The sequence below is a fragment of the Protopterus annectens genome, chromosome 13.part0 (assembly GCF_019279795.1).
Source record: "Protopterus annectens isolate FY-2018-M chromosome 13.part0, PAN1.0, whole genome shotgun sequence".
NCBI lineage: Eukaryota > Metazoa > Chordata > Ceratodontiformes > Protopteridae > Protopterus > Protopterus annectens.
Window position 1 is genome coordinate 589,713,720 of NC_056747.1, and position 18,346 is coordinate 589,732,065.

Below are 18,346 nucleotides of genomic sequence, written 5' to 3' on the forward strand. Positions count from 1 at the left end.
ATATATATATATATATACAGAAGTTATAGGTTCTTGCTCAACCCCATCCTCCAATACTGGTGGGACACAAATAATGACCCTCTTTAAGTATTCTTTCTCCATTTGGCCCTGTTGAATATTTGAGATCATGCTTCCAGTCATCAAACCTAGCTTTAAAAGTTCCTAAAGGATCCTCTGGAAGTACTCTGCTTGATAGGTAACTGCAGTGTTTTCCAAAATGGGGATACGTTTGGAGACATATCTGGCATTCCAACTTGGTAATGTAGGTTAAGATTTCTAGAACAGGTGTTTGTCTTGCATCTGGTAAAGGAGTTTAAAGAGTATGGGTAATTCATAGCACGCAAGGCTTATCAGGGGAACATCCCTCAGGAATCTCTATTGCATTGAGTACAGGAACAGGCTTGTAGCCCCATGTGCATACATACATGCATACATACATACTGCTTGTGTGTGTGTGTGTGTGTGTGTGTGTGTGTGTGTGTGTGTGTGTGTGTGTGTGTGTGTGTGTGTCTCTTCATTTTATTCACCTAACAGTTTTGCTTTTTTTTATCTTTTTGTCATACACAATACTATTAAATGATTATATAAGTCACAATTTAGTTTACTTTTCTTAACACCTCTATAAAACTATATGCCTAAAATTACAGGAGGGCAATTTTTATTAGCATGCATATTGTGAGTATATTAGTATGCTGTATATTCTATAAATGAATAGTACACCTTTGAAGACTATGGTCTAATGTAATGAAAACTATTAATATCTCTGTTTAGGTTTGCATAATCGGTGACTGCGTTGGTGGAATTATAGGATTTGATGCCCTTTGCTACAGTGCCAGTACTACTGGAGACAGTCCAAACAGTAGCAGGAGAGGCAGTGTTAGCAGCACACAGGTAAGATTATGAAATTAATCTTCTCATATGATAAATTACACCCCACTGAAAGACATCATATATTTAATATTGTCTGTTGAATTATATGATGCCTCATTTCCCCTTCTGGCATTGCTCATCTGTTTAAAATCGTATTCCATATTCCTCAGACTATTCTACTAATTTGCTGCCATAGGAGGTATTTCTATTAATTTATAAGCATTACATTTTATTCTCAAATGTCTTTACGTGCCATAGAGCTCTCCTTACCATCATGCTGCTCCCATAGGAAACCCCTTGCTTTTAATTCCCTAAGAGTCAATATGCATGTTTTAAAAATGAAATCCAGCTGGCACAGCCTGAATCATCTCTTCCAGACTCCCTAGGTATCTCTGCAGTATTGCACATCTGCAAGTTCTTAGTGTATTTCATTTTCAAATCAATTTACTTTCCTGTTCAGTTTTTCTGTGACTTTATTAATTAGGATATTGAAAAGGAGTGTTAATCTACTGAGTGTTTTCTCATCTCCTTAGTGATTGCTAATTATTGCCATACTCAGAACATTTGTTTGGTAATCAACATTCATCCAGGCATGCATACCACCTATCCTTACTTCACCAAAAATAAAAGATAGCGCATGCCATGGACAAATCTTGGCGCTGTTAGCAATAAATGGGAAAGACTTCAGTCAGAAACAATGAGAAAATAGATAGCAAAAATCAAGACTGCTTCTACTGAAATACTAAAAATGTGCATTTTGGTGTGGGGAGCAAACCCCCAGTGTAACCAGGCAGGGGCTGTGCCATACTATTAAGTATAAGCAAATCCAAATCCACCCCAACCTTGAGTAAAGGATTTACCCTTCTCACAGTGGCATTCCACAATGTGCATATAGCCAATGTCTGTAGTATCAGATCATTGATAAAATGTGCTTTGTAAACCACAGTGCACTCATTAGCATGCCTCTTGTCTGTCCCTGATTTTCAAGGATGTCTCTGATATTGACTGAAATTTTAGCTCTGTCCCTCTTAATCCTTTCTAAAACTGCTGACATTTGGAAAAAAGGTTGTGAATTATACTCAATAAATACTGAGATTACTTAAGAGTTTTATACTTCTTTTACTTCAGAAAATATATATTAATTCACATTTGCTTATTCTGTCAATGTCAGTAGTTAATAGTATTAATATTTTAAAAGTGCCCCTAATTATTTCTGGATTTGTCCTTGATTCTGATGAAATTTACCCCTGATTGGTTGAGAGCTATGTTCACTAGCAGATGTTCTTCATGTTGCACTGCTGCAGTCCTAACCATTGGGCTATCCATGCTATGGTAGCCCTCAGTCGGTCCAAATACCAGAGTCAATGTTTTGTGCATTGGCTGCTGTCACTTGCTGGGTGATGTCAGGTCATCCAAGCTATAAAAGAGCACAGGCAATGCCATTACCTCAGTCTTTCTTGCCATGGAGCCCATAGCAGAAACAATTCACAACAGTGTAAGTCGGCTATTTCCAGATTTCGAACTTCAGTTGAAAACATCTCAAGCTAAGTACCCCATTGGGGATCCTTCCTTTTTCTTGCAGTAACCAATGTCCGAAAAAGTCAATAACTGTCTCACCTGTGGAAAGCAAATACCACACTGAGACTTCCATTCTTACTATGCCACTTGCTTAGGCCCAGATCAAGACGTACCCCACTGTCAGTTCTGTACCCTCTTTAATGCTAGAACTATTCATTGTAGAGCTATGTTTGTAGCCAGTTATTTTCATCTTCCATCTCCGATTACCAATATGGCATCCATCAGTCAGCAAACTGCAGATCTTCTGAAAAAATATAAAGTTAAGGATAGAGGCAGACTGCACAAGGCCAAGCCTCCTGACAACACCACCGCTAAATGGGTCGTCAGTTCTTCAGAATTCAGTGAGGTGCTTTTGCAGCCCCTGATGCCCGACTCGATTACTTCTCCAGTCTTCTACTGAGACTCTTTCAGAGTCCTGTATGCCGCAGATGTCTGCATCATCTAACAAACCTTTGGCTGTCTCTGCCTCGGTTGGGTCTGGCGCCACTAAGCAGGCACCAGCTTCCGAGGATACCGCTTGCACTTCAGATTTCACTTCAAGGCCTTTGCCCTCTCTTCCCACTAACACACCAACAGCACTGAGGGATACTCTTCAGGCCAGACTTAGAGCTACTCCAAAGAAAAGAGCAAAAAGTCTGCATTCCACTACTCCTACCCCTCCTCAAACTAGAATGCTTAAAATTGCAGAGGATCTCATCACTTTCATCCGGGGTAATCAGGCCACTCCAGCCAAAAGAAGAAGGGAACCTTCTCCAGACATCCAATCGGTTTTACACTCAGAGTGATCTGACTCCTCTGTTTTTGAAGAGGAAAATCATCTTACTGCCTATGAAGACTCAGATGCAGAAGAATCTATTCCTTCTGCATCACCTCCTGAGGACTTTTCCTTTGGAGAAACCCTCCACACCTTCAGGGAACACTTCCAATGGGAATCAATGGATTTCCCTCAATCCAAAAAAAGACTAAGAGAATTTCTGGGCCTACCCCATTGTAGGCCTTTGGCCATCCCACCCATCTTGGAGGTGGTAGATGATGTTTACCAAGGATCCAGCCTTACCCCTGACACCAGAAAATCTGACAGGTACTACAGGGTACCTGACTCACATAAATTCCTCTACAGAAATCCTATAGCAGATCCAGAGGTGATTACTCAGGGACTTAAGGGAGTTAAGGCTACCTCTGCAAAGAATCCTTCTCCCTGGACAGATGGGGTAAAAAAAGTATAACCACTGCAACTTTAACTATAAGGGCTCTCAACTCTCGGTTCCATATGTTAAAATATCAACAGCACACTTTTGAAACAGAAAATGTCTGCTTTACCAGATTTTGCCAACAATAAAAAGATAGCAGAATTAATGTACTCTTCATCTCAGGTGGCAAAGCACTCCTTGCACTGTGAATTTGACACCCTAGAAGCTTCTAGCAGGGCAGCAGTGACAGGATCTGTTATCAGAAGGCATGCATGGCCACTCCCTGATCATATCAAAGCTAAAGTCATAGATGCACCTCTTGACAAAGACCGCTTGTTCGGACAGAAAACTGAAGAGGTACTTAAAGCGATGGAAGACAAAACAGAATAAATGCAAACTGTTAAAGATTTTCTTCAAGTACAACCTCCTAGGTTCAGCAGACATTTTCCCTCTAAACAATGGTCCTTTCCTGCACCAAACAGGCAGGCACAAGGCAAAACCTGTAGGGACAGACCCATCAGGACTCAAACTCAGGGCCAGCAAAGAACTAAACAGTGGCCCCCCTCAAACACTAGAGCAGGGAGTTCAAAAGCAACCTTGTATGGAAAACACTTTCACTGACTTCCTTTCCCATCTCTGTCTGCCTCCATCACACCAATAGCTAGGAGGAAGGCTCTCTATGCAGATAAAACTAGAACTCTAAGAAAAGATCAGTGGGTCTTAAAAATCATTGCTCAGGGATACAAATTCAATTTCTGAGAACTACCACCCACAAGAGTGTACCCAGACCTACCTTCAAACCAGTGGGCAGAAGCACTAAAACAAGTGCAAAACCTAAAATCCTTAGGGGCAGTAGAACCCGTACCTCCAGAACAATTTACAAAAGGATTCTATTCCAGACTATTCCTTGTTCCAAGGAAAGAGGCGACTTGGCATCCTGGACCTATCCTTTCTCAATACCTTCCTGGTAATCCCAAAATTCAAAATGCTTACCTTACAACAGATTCTACCAATGCTGCCAAACAAAGCTTGGATGGTCACCTTAGACATGAAGGATGCTTACCTGCACATCCCAATTAGGAAATCATACAGAAAATTCCTGCACTTCAGAGCAGGATCATTACACTTTCAATTATCTGCTTTGTCCTTTGGCTTATCTACTGCTCCCAGGGTATTCACCAAATGTCTAGCTCCTCCCATTGTATTTTGCAGGCAAAACAATGTACAGATTTACCCTTACCTGGATGACTGTCTCATCAAGCCAGACTGCAAGGAACTGCTCCTGCTGCACCTTTCATTTGTAAAAACCCTACTCACCTCTCTGGGGTTCACTATCAACAAAAGAAAATCAAAGTTGACACCTACCAGGAAAATCATATTTCTGGGAGCCTTACTGGATAGAGAACAGCAAATGGCCTTTCTGTACCCAGAAAAACAATTTTCTACCAAAATACTTCACTACTCTGGCCTCCCAAACCCAGCTTTCAGCCAGGAAATTCCTGCAACCTCTTGGGTACATGGCATTATGCATCCTCCTGGTACCCCTAGCCAGACTGCAACATGAGGCAAATTTAGTGATACCTAAAGAACCTATAGTGTCAACACTCACAACCTCTGGACACCTCTCTGCCTGCGATCCCTTGCATAAGATCCGGGTTCCTCTGGTAGCCCACACCCGTGTTCTGAACAAGGGACTTCCATTCACCCTCCGTCCATCAGACAAAAAATGGTTTGGATATAACCTAGAAGGCAGATGCGCCCAAGGTCTCTGGGATGCACAAATACTACCCTCACACATCAACCAAAAGGAAATGATAGCAGTGCAAAACTCTCTGGCATCCTTCAAGCCTTACCTTAAACTAGGGGTTCTACTCATAAAAACAGACAACACCACAGTCATGCGGTACATCAACAAACAGGGAGGGACTCAATCTTAGCCCCTGTGCAGACTAGCCATGAACCTGTGGCTAGTAGCTTCATCCATGGGACTACATCTTATAGCCCAATACCTACCGGGCATCAAAAACACCCTAGCAAACTACCTAAGCAGAAAGTTGCTGGACCCACATGAATGGGAAATCCACAGAGACATTTTTCTGCAAATTACCCACACATGGGGGACCCCCCAGATGGACCTCTTTGACTCTTATTTAAATCACCAAGTACAGAAATTCTGCACCAGGGAGTACCATCACCTGGCCTAGAAGGTCGATGCCCTGACCTTATCTTGGAATACCCTCTTTGTGTATGCATTCCCACCTCTTCCTCTCATTCCAAAAGTATTAATCAAGATAAGGGAGGAAAAAACAAGAGTAATGCTCATTGCCCCAGATTGGCCCGGCTAGCATTGGTACTCACTGCTGCACAGTCTATCTCACCAGCCCCCCTGGCAGCTGCCTCTGATACCTCACCTGCTATCCTGGGAGGGGGGGAGAGACAATGCTGCACCCAGACCTTCAGATACTCAATCTTTCAGCATAGCTTATTCTACCATAACCAACAAGGAATCTATGCTAAGCAAGCAAGTCCTTGACATCATCACAGATGCCAGAAGGCCCAACACCAGAAAATCTTACGCTGGAAAATGGAAAAGATTCTGCTCCTGGAGACAGTCCAAGGGAGTAGACATACATCTGCCCTCCATTCCTCTTATTCGAGATTATCTGGCTGAGCTTCTTAATAAGGTTATCTCCTTCTCCTCCATAAAGATCCATGTCTCTGCCATCTTGGCACACTTTGATACAGAACAGTCATTGTTCTCCTACTCTCTTATTAAACAATTCCTTAGAGGAGCCTCTAATATCAGGCCTCCCAGAAGACAGCCCACCCTAGCCTGGGACCTGAACTATGTTTTAGAAAAGCTTACTCTGCCTCCCTTTGAGCCTGCAGCATCCTCAGAATTAAAGTACCTCTCTTGGAAGACTGCCTTTCTCCTGGCTATTACTTCAGCCAGGAGAATGTCAGACCTTCAAGCTTTAAGGGCCATTGAGACATTTATCATCTTCCATGCAGACAGGGTCTCCCTGAGAACCAATCCCTCCTTAATGCCAAAGGTGGTTTTGGATGTTACCCTCAACCAGGCCATCCACCTACCCACCTTCTTCCCTAACCCTCAGTACAAGGGAGAAAGGATACTGTATTCTTTGAATGTGCACAGGCAACTCAGATTTTATCTGGATTGTACAAAGACATTCAGGAAAACTGACCAGCTCTTGGTCAGCTTTAAAACAGGGGCACAGGGAAAACCAATATCCAAGCAGACCATTTCCAAATGGATAGCACACTGCATCCAGTTTTGCTACTCCTTGCATGGAAAACCACCCCCTAGGACCATCAGAACCCATTCCACTAGGGCAGCCTCTACTTCCACATCATTTCTCAGAGGGGTACATACCAAGGACATCCTGGAAGCTGCCACATGGACTTCAGTCCACACCTTCACCAAACATTACCATCTGAATCTATTCTGAAAAGCTAGGGCTGGGTTTAACTGTGCAAATCTGCAGGGCATGCTCACCCAATCTTAAGTTTCTCTCAACCTTTCACCCTTCTCCTCAGCTTAGGGAATCACCCCAATGGTTAGGACTGCAGCACTGAAACATGAAGAACATAGTACAGTTGTGTATACTTACCTTAAATGTAGATGTCTGAGTGTATTCACTGCTGCAGTCATGCTTTCTCTCCCTCCTTTCCTCTAATATCTGCTGTCCTTAGGGAGACACATATTTGTATGGGGGTCTCTGACCCCAGGACTACTAATAATTAATAAAATTAGACTTCTTTGGTTGGTTATGGCAAGGAAAAGTGAGGTAATGGCATCGCCTACTCTCCTTTATAGCTCGGATGACCTGACATCACCCAGCAAGTGACAGCAGCCAAAGCACTAAATATTGACGCTGGTATTCAGACCGACTGAGGGCTACCACAGCATGAATAACCCAATGGTTAGGATTGCAGCAGTGAATACACTTGAACATCTACATTTATGGTAAGTGTACACAGCTGTACATTTTGCTACTGAGATTGTGATGAAAGAGGGAAAGGTCACAACTGCTTAGGTTATAAAATGATAACTTCTCTCCACATATACAGACATGCTCATACCACGTTACATAAAAATCAAGGTTCATCAAGCAGCTGTGAAATGCAATGTCATACATCTGAGTGAAGTCTGTATTTGGCACAAACCACCACCCGACCACCAATCCAGCCCCTTTATTTATGTTTCTTTAAGGAAGGAATACTGAACCTCTAGAACATTTTTTCTGAAAGACCCCAAGTATAGTATAAAACTGAATGATTATACAAAATTTGAATGCAATGGATGCATCTTAACTTTATGCTATTCTAAGCTGGACATTGACTTATGGATCTCTTTACGAAATTATAAATGAGATTCATAGACAAGTGGTGCACTATGTAGGCAGATGTATGGTACCTGCGTGATAGGCAGCTAGAAACTCTTTAGCAGTCAATATAATGACAACATTAAACATCTATAGTAATCAGTCTTCCCAGGACTGTTAACTGATGTCCAGACTTTCATTCTAATGAGTTACTGTGACTTTGCCTATTAGTTTATTCACATCAGTTAGAAAAGCACGTTGAATATTTTACCTGTCATTGAAAAAATGTCTTCTGTTATGGGTCAAGGATTTTTAATTTGCTTTTACTATGATTTGGATTCCTGAAGTCTGTAAGCCATTTACAGAAAAAAATCTGTGTTAAATCTATTATCCTAGAGCCAATGATATATGCCTGAGGCTCTTTATATATTTTATTAATGTGACATAAGCGATCCAGGGCTTCTGAAACTAATAGATTTTTACAGCTAAAATAGTCAATCATCTTAAGGCCACCATGTGTTAGGCATCTTGAAACTTTTCATCTGTTATTATTAAAAAGGCTTTCACAAGATTCTTTTCAGCTTATTTCTCCTGTATTGTGGAGCTATTTGTAACAGTTATGTTACTTGCTATGTCAATTATGTCCAGCCTTGTACATTTTGGACACAGCATCCAGTTACTGCCTATATGGTTATAACTTAAAAGAAAAAATGAAACACAGACATTGTAACACGGAAATGATGTTGTTGATAAACACCACCATACATAGTATAGAATGGTACATAATCTAGAATTGATACATAATTAAAAATGATGGCATAGCTTCAAAAAATTAAATTAAAAAGTGTGACATTACCAAACCACCAGTTATAACAATAAACTGCAGAAACGGGCATGTTATAATTACCTTAAAGCCACGTACCGGCACATAATCCTGAAATAATTACTTAATTTCCTCACACTCCCAAGTTACAAGCAAGCAACCTCTGTGCTAGGTTTACATTTCTTATGACCTTAGGCTTTCTTTTTCAAGTTCTGTTACTCAAACAGGTTATGTTTTGCCATGTTAGACTGAGTCAAAAGATTGTCAGGTATGACTGAAAATGCTGCCGTATACAATGCAGATATGCAAGAACCTTTTAGGTTGTGATATATCACACATATTGGTTATATTATTCAGTGATTTATGACATGCAGGATATGTTTGCATTTAATATATTGATGAAATATTATGCTCTTAATGCTATATAGCAGCATAATTCATTCAATGAATATCACCTGCTTTTCAGGTAATGTTTGTCTTGTCAGCACTTACCATATTATGCCTGATTTGAGTTTGCTGAAGTCAGTCTTAAAATTGGTTCATTGTTCTGACTGTCCCCATATGGACACCAGATGTAAACAAAATTTCAAAAAAATGTGTTACCTGGTCACAATATATAAACAAAGCATTAAATATGGGTTCTCTGGTTACCAGATATAAACCAAACATTAAATATATATAATACATGGGCACCAGATGTAAATTAAATATGAGTTACTTGATTACAAGAGGTGAACAAAACATTAAGTATGGGGTTACCTAGTTGCCATATGTTAGCCAAACATTAAATACATGTTACCTGGTCAACATATGTAAACAAAACATTAATGGGGAGGGGGTATTCGTAAACAAGTAATGTACTTTGCATTCCTATTATTAGTAGGCTTGATCAATAAGTTAGGGGTGAACAATTTGCAGACTGGTGTGACTCCTTAGGTAAGTATTGTTACAGCAGTGCAATAGTTAATATTGTATGCAAATGTGGCAGTCTAGAATGCAACTAATGTAAATTAGCCATGTACCTTGCTCCAGGATCTCAAGAGCCATGTTAAAGCAATTCATATATATGCGATACTGCACTACTTCAGAGGTGAGCCATAGGACTGAACACTGTTTCACTACATTTGCCCATAACAGTCTATGGCAGCAGCAGGCAGGGACAACAGGTAAGTAATGCTAGTCTGTGTATGCATGTGTGAGAATTCCTGTGCTATGACATTGTGTGAGTTGGTAGTGGGGAACACCAGTGCGCTTGTTCTGGACAAAGTTGTTGCATTCAGAGACATGCAAATGAGATACTAATAAGCTTTTCATCCATGCACCTCTTGCATGTTTCTTAATTGGTAGTCAGCCCTACACTGGGAATGAAGCGCAGCAGCAGAGCTATTAGTATTAGTGAGCTAACTTCTTTTGAATTCAAACCAAGACACTTGTTACCGGTCATCAGATGTGATCAAAACATTAAGTGGTTGAAACAGTATTCAGGGAGAAACATCCCTCAAAGTTTAACTCTGTGATTACAGCATTTTGTACTGATTCAGATGGTTATAATAGCTGGGTCTTGCAAAACAAAATTGTCCAGGATGTGTTATACATCATGATACAATGCAGCTTGTTCTTAAAAATATGCTAAGTGAAGGAATAATATTCCAAATTCAGATGAAAGGCATGAAGGAAGACAATAACATAATCTTTGCATTCTCTACAGACTTCAATCAAAATTCTCAGACTATACTAAACATTTCCTAAACCACACCATGAGAAAGTCTATTGCTATGACAAAAGAGACTGTTTAGCAATAAGGTGCGTTTAGTTTATGTGATCATCCTACCTAGGGTGGTCAGAGAAGTTGTGCATGGTTTTAATAAGATGATTTCCTGAAGGGTCACTGCTTTTCTTGCTCTGCATGCATTATCTTCTTCATCAATATGATCCTCTAAAAACTGAGACTTCTCTGTATGGCACCGACATTCATTAGTTTTGAATCTGAGCATACTGTATCTATAAGCACATTTCTGTTTACCATATGCTGGATTTCTTATCCTCATCTGACTTCTTCAAAAAAGCATTTAAAACCTGAAGGAATGCATTAATTGTCTGCAAGTTTTGCATGTGATTGCATGTTGTCTTGTTGTGTATATTGTTTTAATTGAGCTATAGGCATACCTCTCAACTGTACAGATTTTTACAGTTGTCCAGATTTTTGCCTCTTATTTTTGGTCTGCTTCTCATAAAATTGTGGTTTTCTGGCAAATTGAGGAATGAAGTCAGGCAATAATCACACACATTTGAGATTCAGTCTTTCTATATTTCCAAAAATTCATGCTTATGCAAAATCTGTTATTCTATCAACTGTCTGTGTTTGAAAGAGCATATTTAAAAATTGTCCATATTTTTCAGCCTTTGCCCCTTTTGCTTTGTCCAGATTTTTTTTTACTCTAAGAGGTTAAGAGGTATCACTGTATGGTGTTAAATTTTAATCATGTGCAATTTAAAGTATGCTCAGCTTTGTATCACTTAGGGAATCTGATAGTCCATTTGTTCCATAGCAGTTCTTATAGTGTTTTTATGATGTGTCCCTTTGTATTCACAACATATATTGTTATTGGCATTTGTCCTAAGAGTTACAATATATATAATATACATATGTGTGTGTGTGTATATATATATATATATATATATATATATATATATATATATATATATATATATATATATATATATATATATATATGGTCTATGTTATAAGAATGAAAGATCAAACTCTTGAACGCTCACATGAGTGAATATTTAAAAACTCGATGTTATTTTTTTTTCACACTACAGTGAAGATCAGAATATTTGTCCTTTCCTCACTGTAGTGCGATCTCGGAGTTGGAATGTATATTTAACTGGGGGGTGCAGCCCCCCACAATAGCGAGTTCGAGTTTTTAAATATTCGCTCATGTGAGCATTTGAGAGTTTGATCTTTCGTTCATATAACATAGGCCCTATATATATATATATATATATATATATATATATATATATATATATATATATATATATATATATATATATATATATAAAGTCTTCAGTTTTCCACCGTTTTCCTTCTCTTTATTCATATCTTTCCGTACTTCTTTTGCTCTTGCTTTTGTTAAGTCCCATTTGTTTTACTGTCCTTTTGTTGTTTCATTCTTTTGATTGCAATTTAAGAGTGTTAACATAAATGTTGTCCCTCCTCCTTTTCTCTTCAATACTGTTTTGTGCAATCATGTATTCATTTTATGATTCCAGCCTCATCCTGACTTTATTCTACTCTGCGTTGATATCCTCTGTTTCGTAACATTACAATGTTCCTTTTCTGATTATAATCTATGGTAGATGTAATATTGTACAGAGATATTTGTAAACTTCCTTTCATCAAGGCATTATGAGGTATGCATATTTCCCAGCTGCTGTTTTTGTCTGACTCTTGAAAGCACGACATAGCGGGTTTTAATAACACAAATGTGTTTTTCTAGTAGGACAGCCTAGTTAACAAAAATCAAATAAATGAATGCATACATGCATTTTTAAGAAGCTGAATTCACTATAGACATAGCAATGCAGTGGTTCCAGTTGCCTTTTAAATTAATTTAAAACTTCTCACTGTCATCCTGGAATGGATTTTGTGAACAGCTTATTTTTGCAGCAGTGCATACTTCCTTAAAGCCTGGCATGTATGATGCACTAGATACAGATGCAGAAATCTGAGTGGTGTCCAAGTAACAAACTACTTAGAGGTAGAAGAGAGCAGTAACATGTTGCCAAAAGTGGCAAAGATGTCAGATCTGTGGCATAGAGAGAGCCCTGACTACGACCAAGATGGCCAGGGTTCAGTTCTTGGCTCAGCAACAAGGGAGATGACTAGGGATGATACAAAAATGAAGGGGGCTGTAACTGCTTGCCCTTTAAGGGGCAGGGGAGGGTCATATGTTAGGGAAGGCATACACCTCACCGGTTCCTTGACAAAGGCAGGAGAACCTGTGATGGCATTTGTTTTCATGGAATGGGCACATCTGTATACTTAAATCACCCATGAAAGTAAGCGATATTCCTGAGCTCTGCCCATTACCTGGCCACCCTGGGAGCACTAGCTAGACATACAGAGGAAAGTCAGAGTTCAATGTAAAAACCTAGTCCCCTAAGGGTAACGACAGCACTATAAATGGGCTCATTTGTCACCCTTAGGGGAACAAATGAGTCATAGAGCTGTCCCCACTGGACAAATGACTGGGCCAATAAAGCAGCCAGAAGTAAAACTTGATTTCTGGGTTGACAACTGGAGAAAAAAATAAAACTTTAGAAATGAACTCAGAAGCCCAGTACATATATATTGTAGAAAAGGAAGAAAAATGCATGCTTACAGTGTTTGCACATGACCTTTCTGCTCAGACATATCCTCCTGTAGTATATACATCGGAAGTATAGCAAGCATATATGAAACACATGTGCCTAATGAGCATATTCTAGCCATAAACACTACCAATGTGACTTCTGCAAATGGAACTGGGTTAACACAGTACAACAGATATAAGAGTAGTGGTAGAAAACATCTGTAAATCAAATAAAGCACCCATTTGGTCATTTATAACAAGAAATACACAAACAACAAAGAAGCTTAAAAAAACTCTAAAAATGTGTTACAATATATAATGAGAGAGGGAAATGGGGGACGGAGGACAAATGTAAAACAACTGTGACATCTAGACCAGCAGCAGCCATGTAGTGTGGATCCCCATCATGGTGCCAACAAATTCAATTGTCATATTTGAAATAGTGAAATAAAAACTTTGATTCAAACTCTGGAGCTGTAAATTCTTAAACTCACAGAACCAAAGCACTTTTAGGATGGCATCACCTAACATCACACTTTCTCAGTAGTTATACTAATTCATCTCCATGATTATTAAAGATATGGGATCACCAATTGGTGTTCATTACCTCTGTGTGTTGCCAGAAATCCTGAGACTGTCCAATTCATTTACACTGAGGCAATTATTTCTGACTGTTAAAGTGCACCAACATTGAGTGTTTTTTTATTTGTTACAACCAGCCAATCAGCCTGCTATCCTCCCTTTCTTATGCTTCTCCTTATAGACATGGAAAATGTAGTAGAAACTGATAAATTACATAACTTGATACTTGTATCAATTCTGAGTCAGTCTTTCTCTTCTTGTGTCCCCCTTGTGCTGAATATGGCCCCATACTACCAGATAGTGTAAATCACCATAAAGCTACCTCTGAAAACATCATACTAATCTCTGAGCCTCATGACCACACACACACACACACACACACATCCCTGTTGCAGAAAGGTATGATCCTACCCTTTATATGGAATTATGATCACACCTCTTTTGTAGAACTATTGTACACCCAAACTTACATTACTCTGACTCAGGAGTTGACAGTCCCCTCCCCCCACACTACTGCAGAGGTATTAAAACTGTCACTGTACTGAGAGACCCTTGTATAATCAGTTCCTCTTGCACTACAAAAGAAAACCATGAAAAAAAGGCCTGCTATTTACTTACTTTTCTGGCTGTAGCTGGATCACTTCAAGTATAGTGTAAAACAAGGTCTGAGCCAAACATAAATGAGGGTAATTAAAGACTGAAAAGAAGCAGTCCTTTTACAGATGGTAAAGCCAATAACAGTGACTCACACAAATCCTGTTGTATGTCAATGGCATGGGAATTCACAGTTACTTCCTTATGTCTGGCATGAGTCATACAAAGCATTATTGGAAAGAGAAAGGGTTGAAGGAGAATAAGATCACGTTGTGCATCAAGCCCCATTGGTAGCCATGTTATGGAAAACAGGCTAAAATTACAAATAAAGCACTTAGAGTGATTTTTCAGGTATTAAAATAGGTCAGGAAACAGAGTGAAAAAACATTTTTTTTAGTTCTAGGGTGGAGTTTTCCTTTAAGGTCTTCTGGTCTCTTTGCAGCCTTCTTTTGCACTTAGTTTCTGAGGTGCCTCTAATATTCCTTTTTCTTATACATCATCAGAACTTTAAAAGATTTAACTATCTGAATATATAAAGTAAAAATATAATTTTATTTTCCATTGTTGATACTTTTTCATGTATAGTCCAGTATTTCATTAGCATTCTTTTTTGCTTTGCTGCAACGTTTACTTCACTGTGAGGAACTAACATGACTATTAAGTTCTTTTCCACTCCTACTACTGCATTTGCCTACTTATTCTATCATTGGATATTCCATTTCCAAGATGACTTTTTTCATATTTTTGCACTGAAATGAAGACCAGATGCTGTGTTTTAGACCATCTCACTAATTTTGCCAAGTTTTTTTTTCATTTGTTCTATATACTGTTTTGTGTCAGTACTAGTGTATGCCACTGAGCCACAAGTAGAAAAGCATATTTTTTCTTGAAACCTTGTACAAGGTCACTTACAATGAAATTAAAAAGGTCCAGTCCATGTAGTGTCCTCTCTGGTATTCTACTTTGGCTACATTCTTTCATTGTATCCATGCTATCATCTTATGACAAATCAAAGGCTGTTTAACAAAGGCTGTTAAACTTGTGGGCTACAATGTAAGATCCTTGCTAAAGTAGGCCATTACCTCCACCGCTTTGACACAGTGCCATGATTCGTCTAGTGAAAGGACCCTTAGAAATATTTAGCATGCCTTTCTTGTGAGTTTATGTTGCCTCTCATCCTGCAGCCTCTTGGCCTTCAGATATTCTTTCCTATTGAGACCATACTGACAGGTCAGTAGTTTCTGCTTCTTGACTTGCTCCCCTTCCTATGAAGGGGAGTTGCATATAAAGAATCTTACTCAATTCCCATGCTTTATTAATCAGGTTAGTTAGAGCAGGTACCCATTAAAAACTGTAAATTTAGATACCACACTTGATATTTTCAAACACAGACCCATTTTACTGGAAAAGAACAGCAAATATGGAATTCAGCTGTCTATACCTGAAAATAATTTTGAGGCACTTAAATATATTGTGCAGACTGACTGTGGATTTTATTGTTAGTTTTTATTTTGTTGTGCAGACTTGTCTACTAAATACATGGTTAGTTAACCTTTGAACAAAAAGCAGTGGATCTTGTTATTTTTAAGCACTGCTATTAGTATGTCAGGAAAAGGTTGGAAATAGAACTGAAAGTTATGAAAGAAACTAAATGAACTCATCTGAAAACTGACAAGCAGATGAGAGAGACTCTTAGAACTGCACACTGCATGCTGACATAAACAGGCTGAATCTGAACACTTAAACAATAAATTCCTTACCTGAGAGTAAAACAAAGAAAAAAGGTCATGAAAAACATTATATCCCTTTATTATGTCTTTTTTTACTTTTGTAATTATAACCTCTGATTCAGACTTTGAACTTAATAACCCAGTTTTCTCTGCGTATTAGAAAATGTATCGTTAACTTTTCTGACCACAAATTATTTCTTCAGAGGAACACATACAGACTGAACTGCAATTTTTGCAGTATTTTTACTGATTGTTTTGCATAATTGTACATAAAAAGGAAAGGCATACCAAATGTTAATTGATTTATGTATTTATTGTAACAAATATCCACCGTAGTTACACTGCTGTAATCAAAATAATTATTGCTTTATAGTAGTGATACTGTATACACCTTAAGGATATGGACTAGGGGCAGAAATAAGTATGCAATGGGAAAGGCAAAATGTGTACAATGAGTAGTGGTATGCAGGGTAGGGGCAATTCAGAGACATTGTTAGCATGGTCGACATTCAGAGACATTGCTAGCGTGGTTGATTGAGGTTGTGAAATAATATAGCATCTGGCATTCCATGCAAATGACTGTATAATAAAATGGAAATAAGCAAAATTATGATAATGAGACCACTGGTGAATGCAAAGGAAGGTAAACAACATGGTGGAAAGATTCAGAAATGTATAAAAACTGCAAGATGAGCTACTACTGACAGTATAACTGTACACTGTAAAATACTGGAGAACAGAGACTGAGTCCATACTACAATGTTAGGGGTAACAGCAGGATTCACTGAGATATACATGTCTGAGGGTATCTTTTCAACCAGATTTCAATAATGTGCATGTCTCTACCCATCATGCCACTGATGAATCTGAACACAACTAATCTTCTATCACCTTCATGGCACAGACATAATGAACTACTACAGTGTCAACAAAGACTCCATGCAGGAGATGGTGCATGTGCGCCACCCTCATATGCAGAGTTAAGGGATGTATGGAATACCATTTGTTGCAGACACTGTAGTATGTGTAACATAGAAAGTCCTTATTACAGGAAGCATTCAGCTTCCAGCTGTCAACACAGTGAATGCATTCCAGACATCTGGATCATTGATGCTAAATACAGCACTTTTTCAATTCCATGCCACAGCACATGGAGGAGTTTAAAGAGACAATGCAAGCATTTTGTGGCATAACATATTTCCCTGAGGTACTTGGTATCAGCGACTGCACTCACATTGCCATTAACACTCACCAGGAGCACAGGGACAGTGGTATATTGGTCATAAGTGATTCAACTCCTTCTATTATCAGATGATCTGCAATGCACAGGACATAATATACAGTGTGTCATTGTGACAGCCAGGCAGTCCCCATAATTCCCATATCTAGCACACATGCAATTTGCATCACCAATTTTTGTGGGATGATTCCCTCTAGAGAAATTGTATTGGCAGTAATAGATATGCCCTGGAGCCAATGATCATGACAACAATACAAAATCCACAGACTATGGTACAGAATGCATACAATACTGCACTGTCACAAACCTGCACCATTAATGAATGTGTGTTTATTTCAATTAAGGCCTGCTTTTGCTGATTAGACACATCCCATTTTGTACTGCTGTATGCTTTACAAACCATTCACCATATGTGCAATATTACACTATGTCGGTACACAGAGAAATACAGCACAGTTTTTCCATCACAGCAGAAGACTTTCCAGTGTCTGCAGTGGAAGAGAGGCCTTTGAGGAGTACATGACAGATCTGACTGCTGGAGATCATTATGTGAGGCAGTGGTGGGCACAGTCTGCCATGGTACTAGCTGATGGATAGCATCTCATTCACAGCTATGGGCTAAATTAGCCATAACAGACAGTAATAGTGATGCATGCACACCACAACCAGGCTAACTTAAACAGTCTGTGTGACGGCCACACTGTGCAATAAATACAAGCTGCTGTATAAAAGCTTTGTGATAAGCCACTGTTGTCAGTGTAGCTGTACACCATAACATTTTGGTGAAAGGATACAGAAACAACAACAACAAAAAAATAAATAGTACTATAACATTATTATTGTTTTTTATCAACTCCTCATAAGTTAGCCAGATTGTAGCAACTGTTCCTCAATGACAACAATAATATTATCCAAAGTGTCACTTAACAAAGATATTTAGGCCTAACTATTAATACTTCCCTTTGTTTTACAATTCATACTGACAAAAACATCTCCAAAGTGCTCTGTTAACTAAAATGAAGTTACAGAATT

The 18,346-nt window shown here is 38.9% G+C and overlaps 1 protein-coding gene across 1 annotated transcript in view; it reads left to right on the top strand.

Annotated features, from left to right (window-relative positions):
• Positions 1-18,346, top strand: part of PITPNM3 (PITPNM family member 3) — a 1,300,985-nt gene that overhangs the window by 769,793 nt on the left and 512,846 nt on the right. Inside the window, exon 8 of the mRNA XM_044054869.1 lies at positions 772-891. Within this exon, the coding sequence (XP_043910804.1) occupies positions 772-891 (120 nt within the window). The remainder of the gene's footprint in view (positions 1-771; positions 892-18,346) is intronic.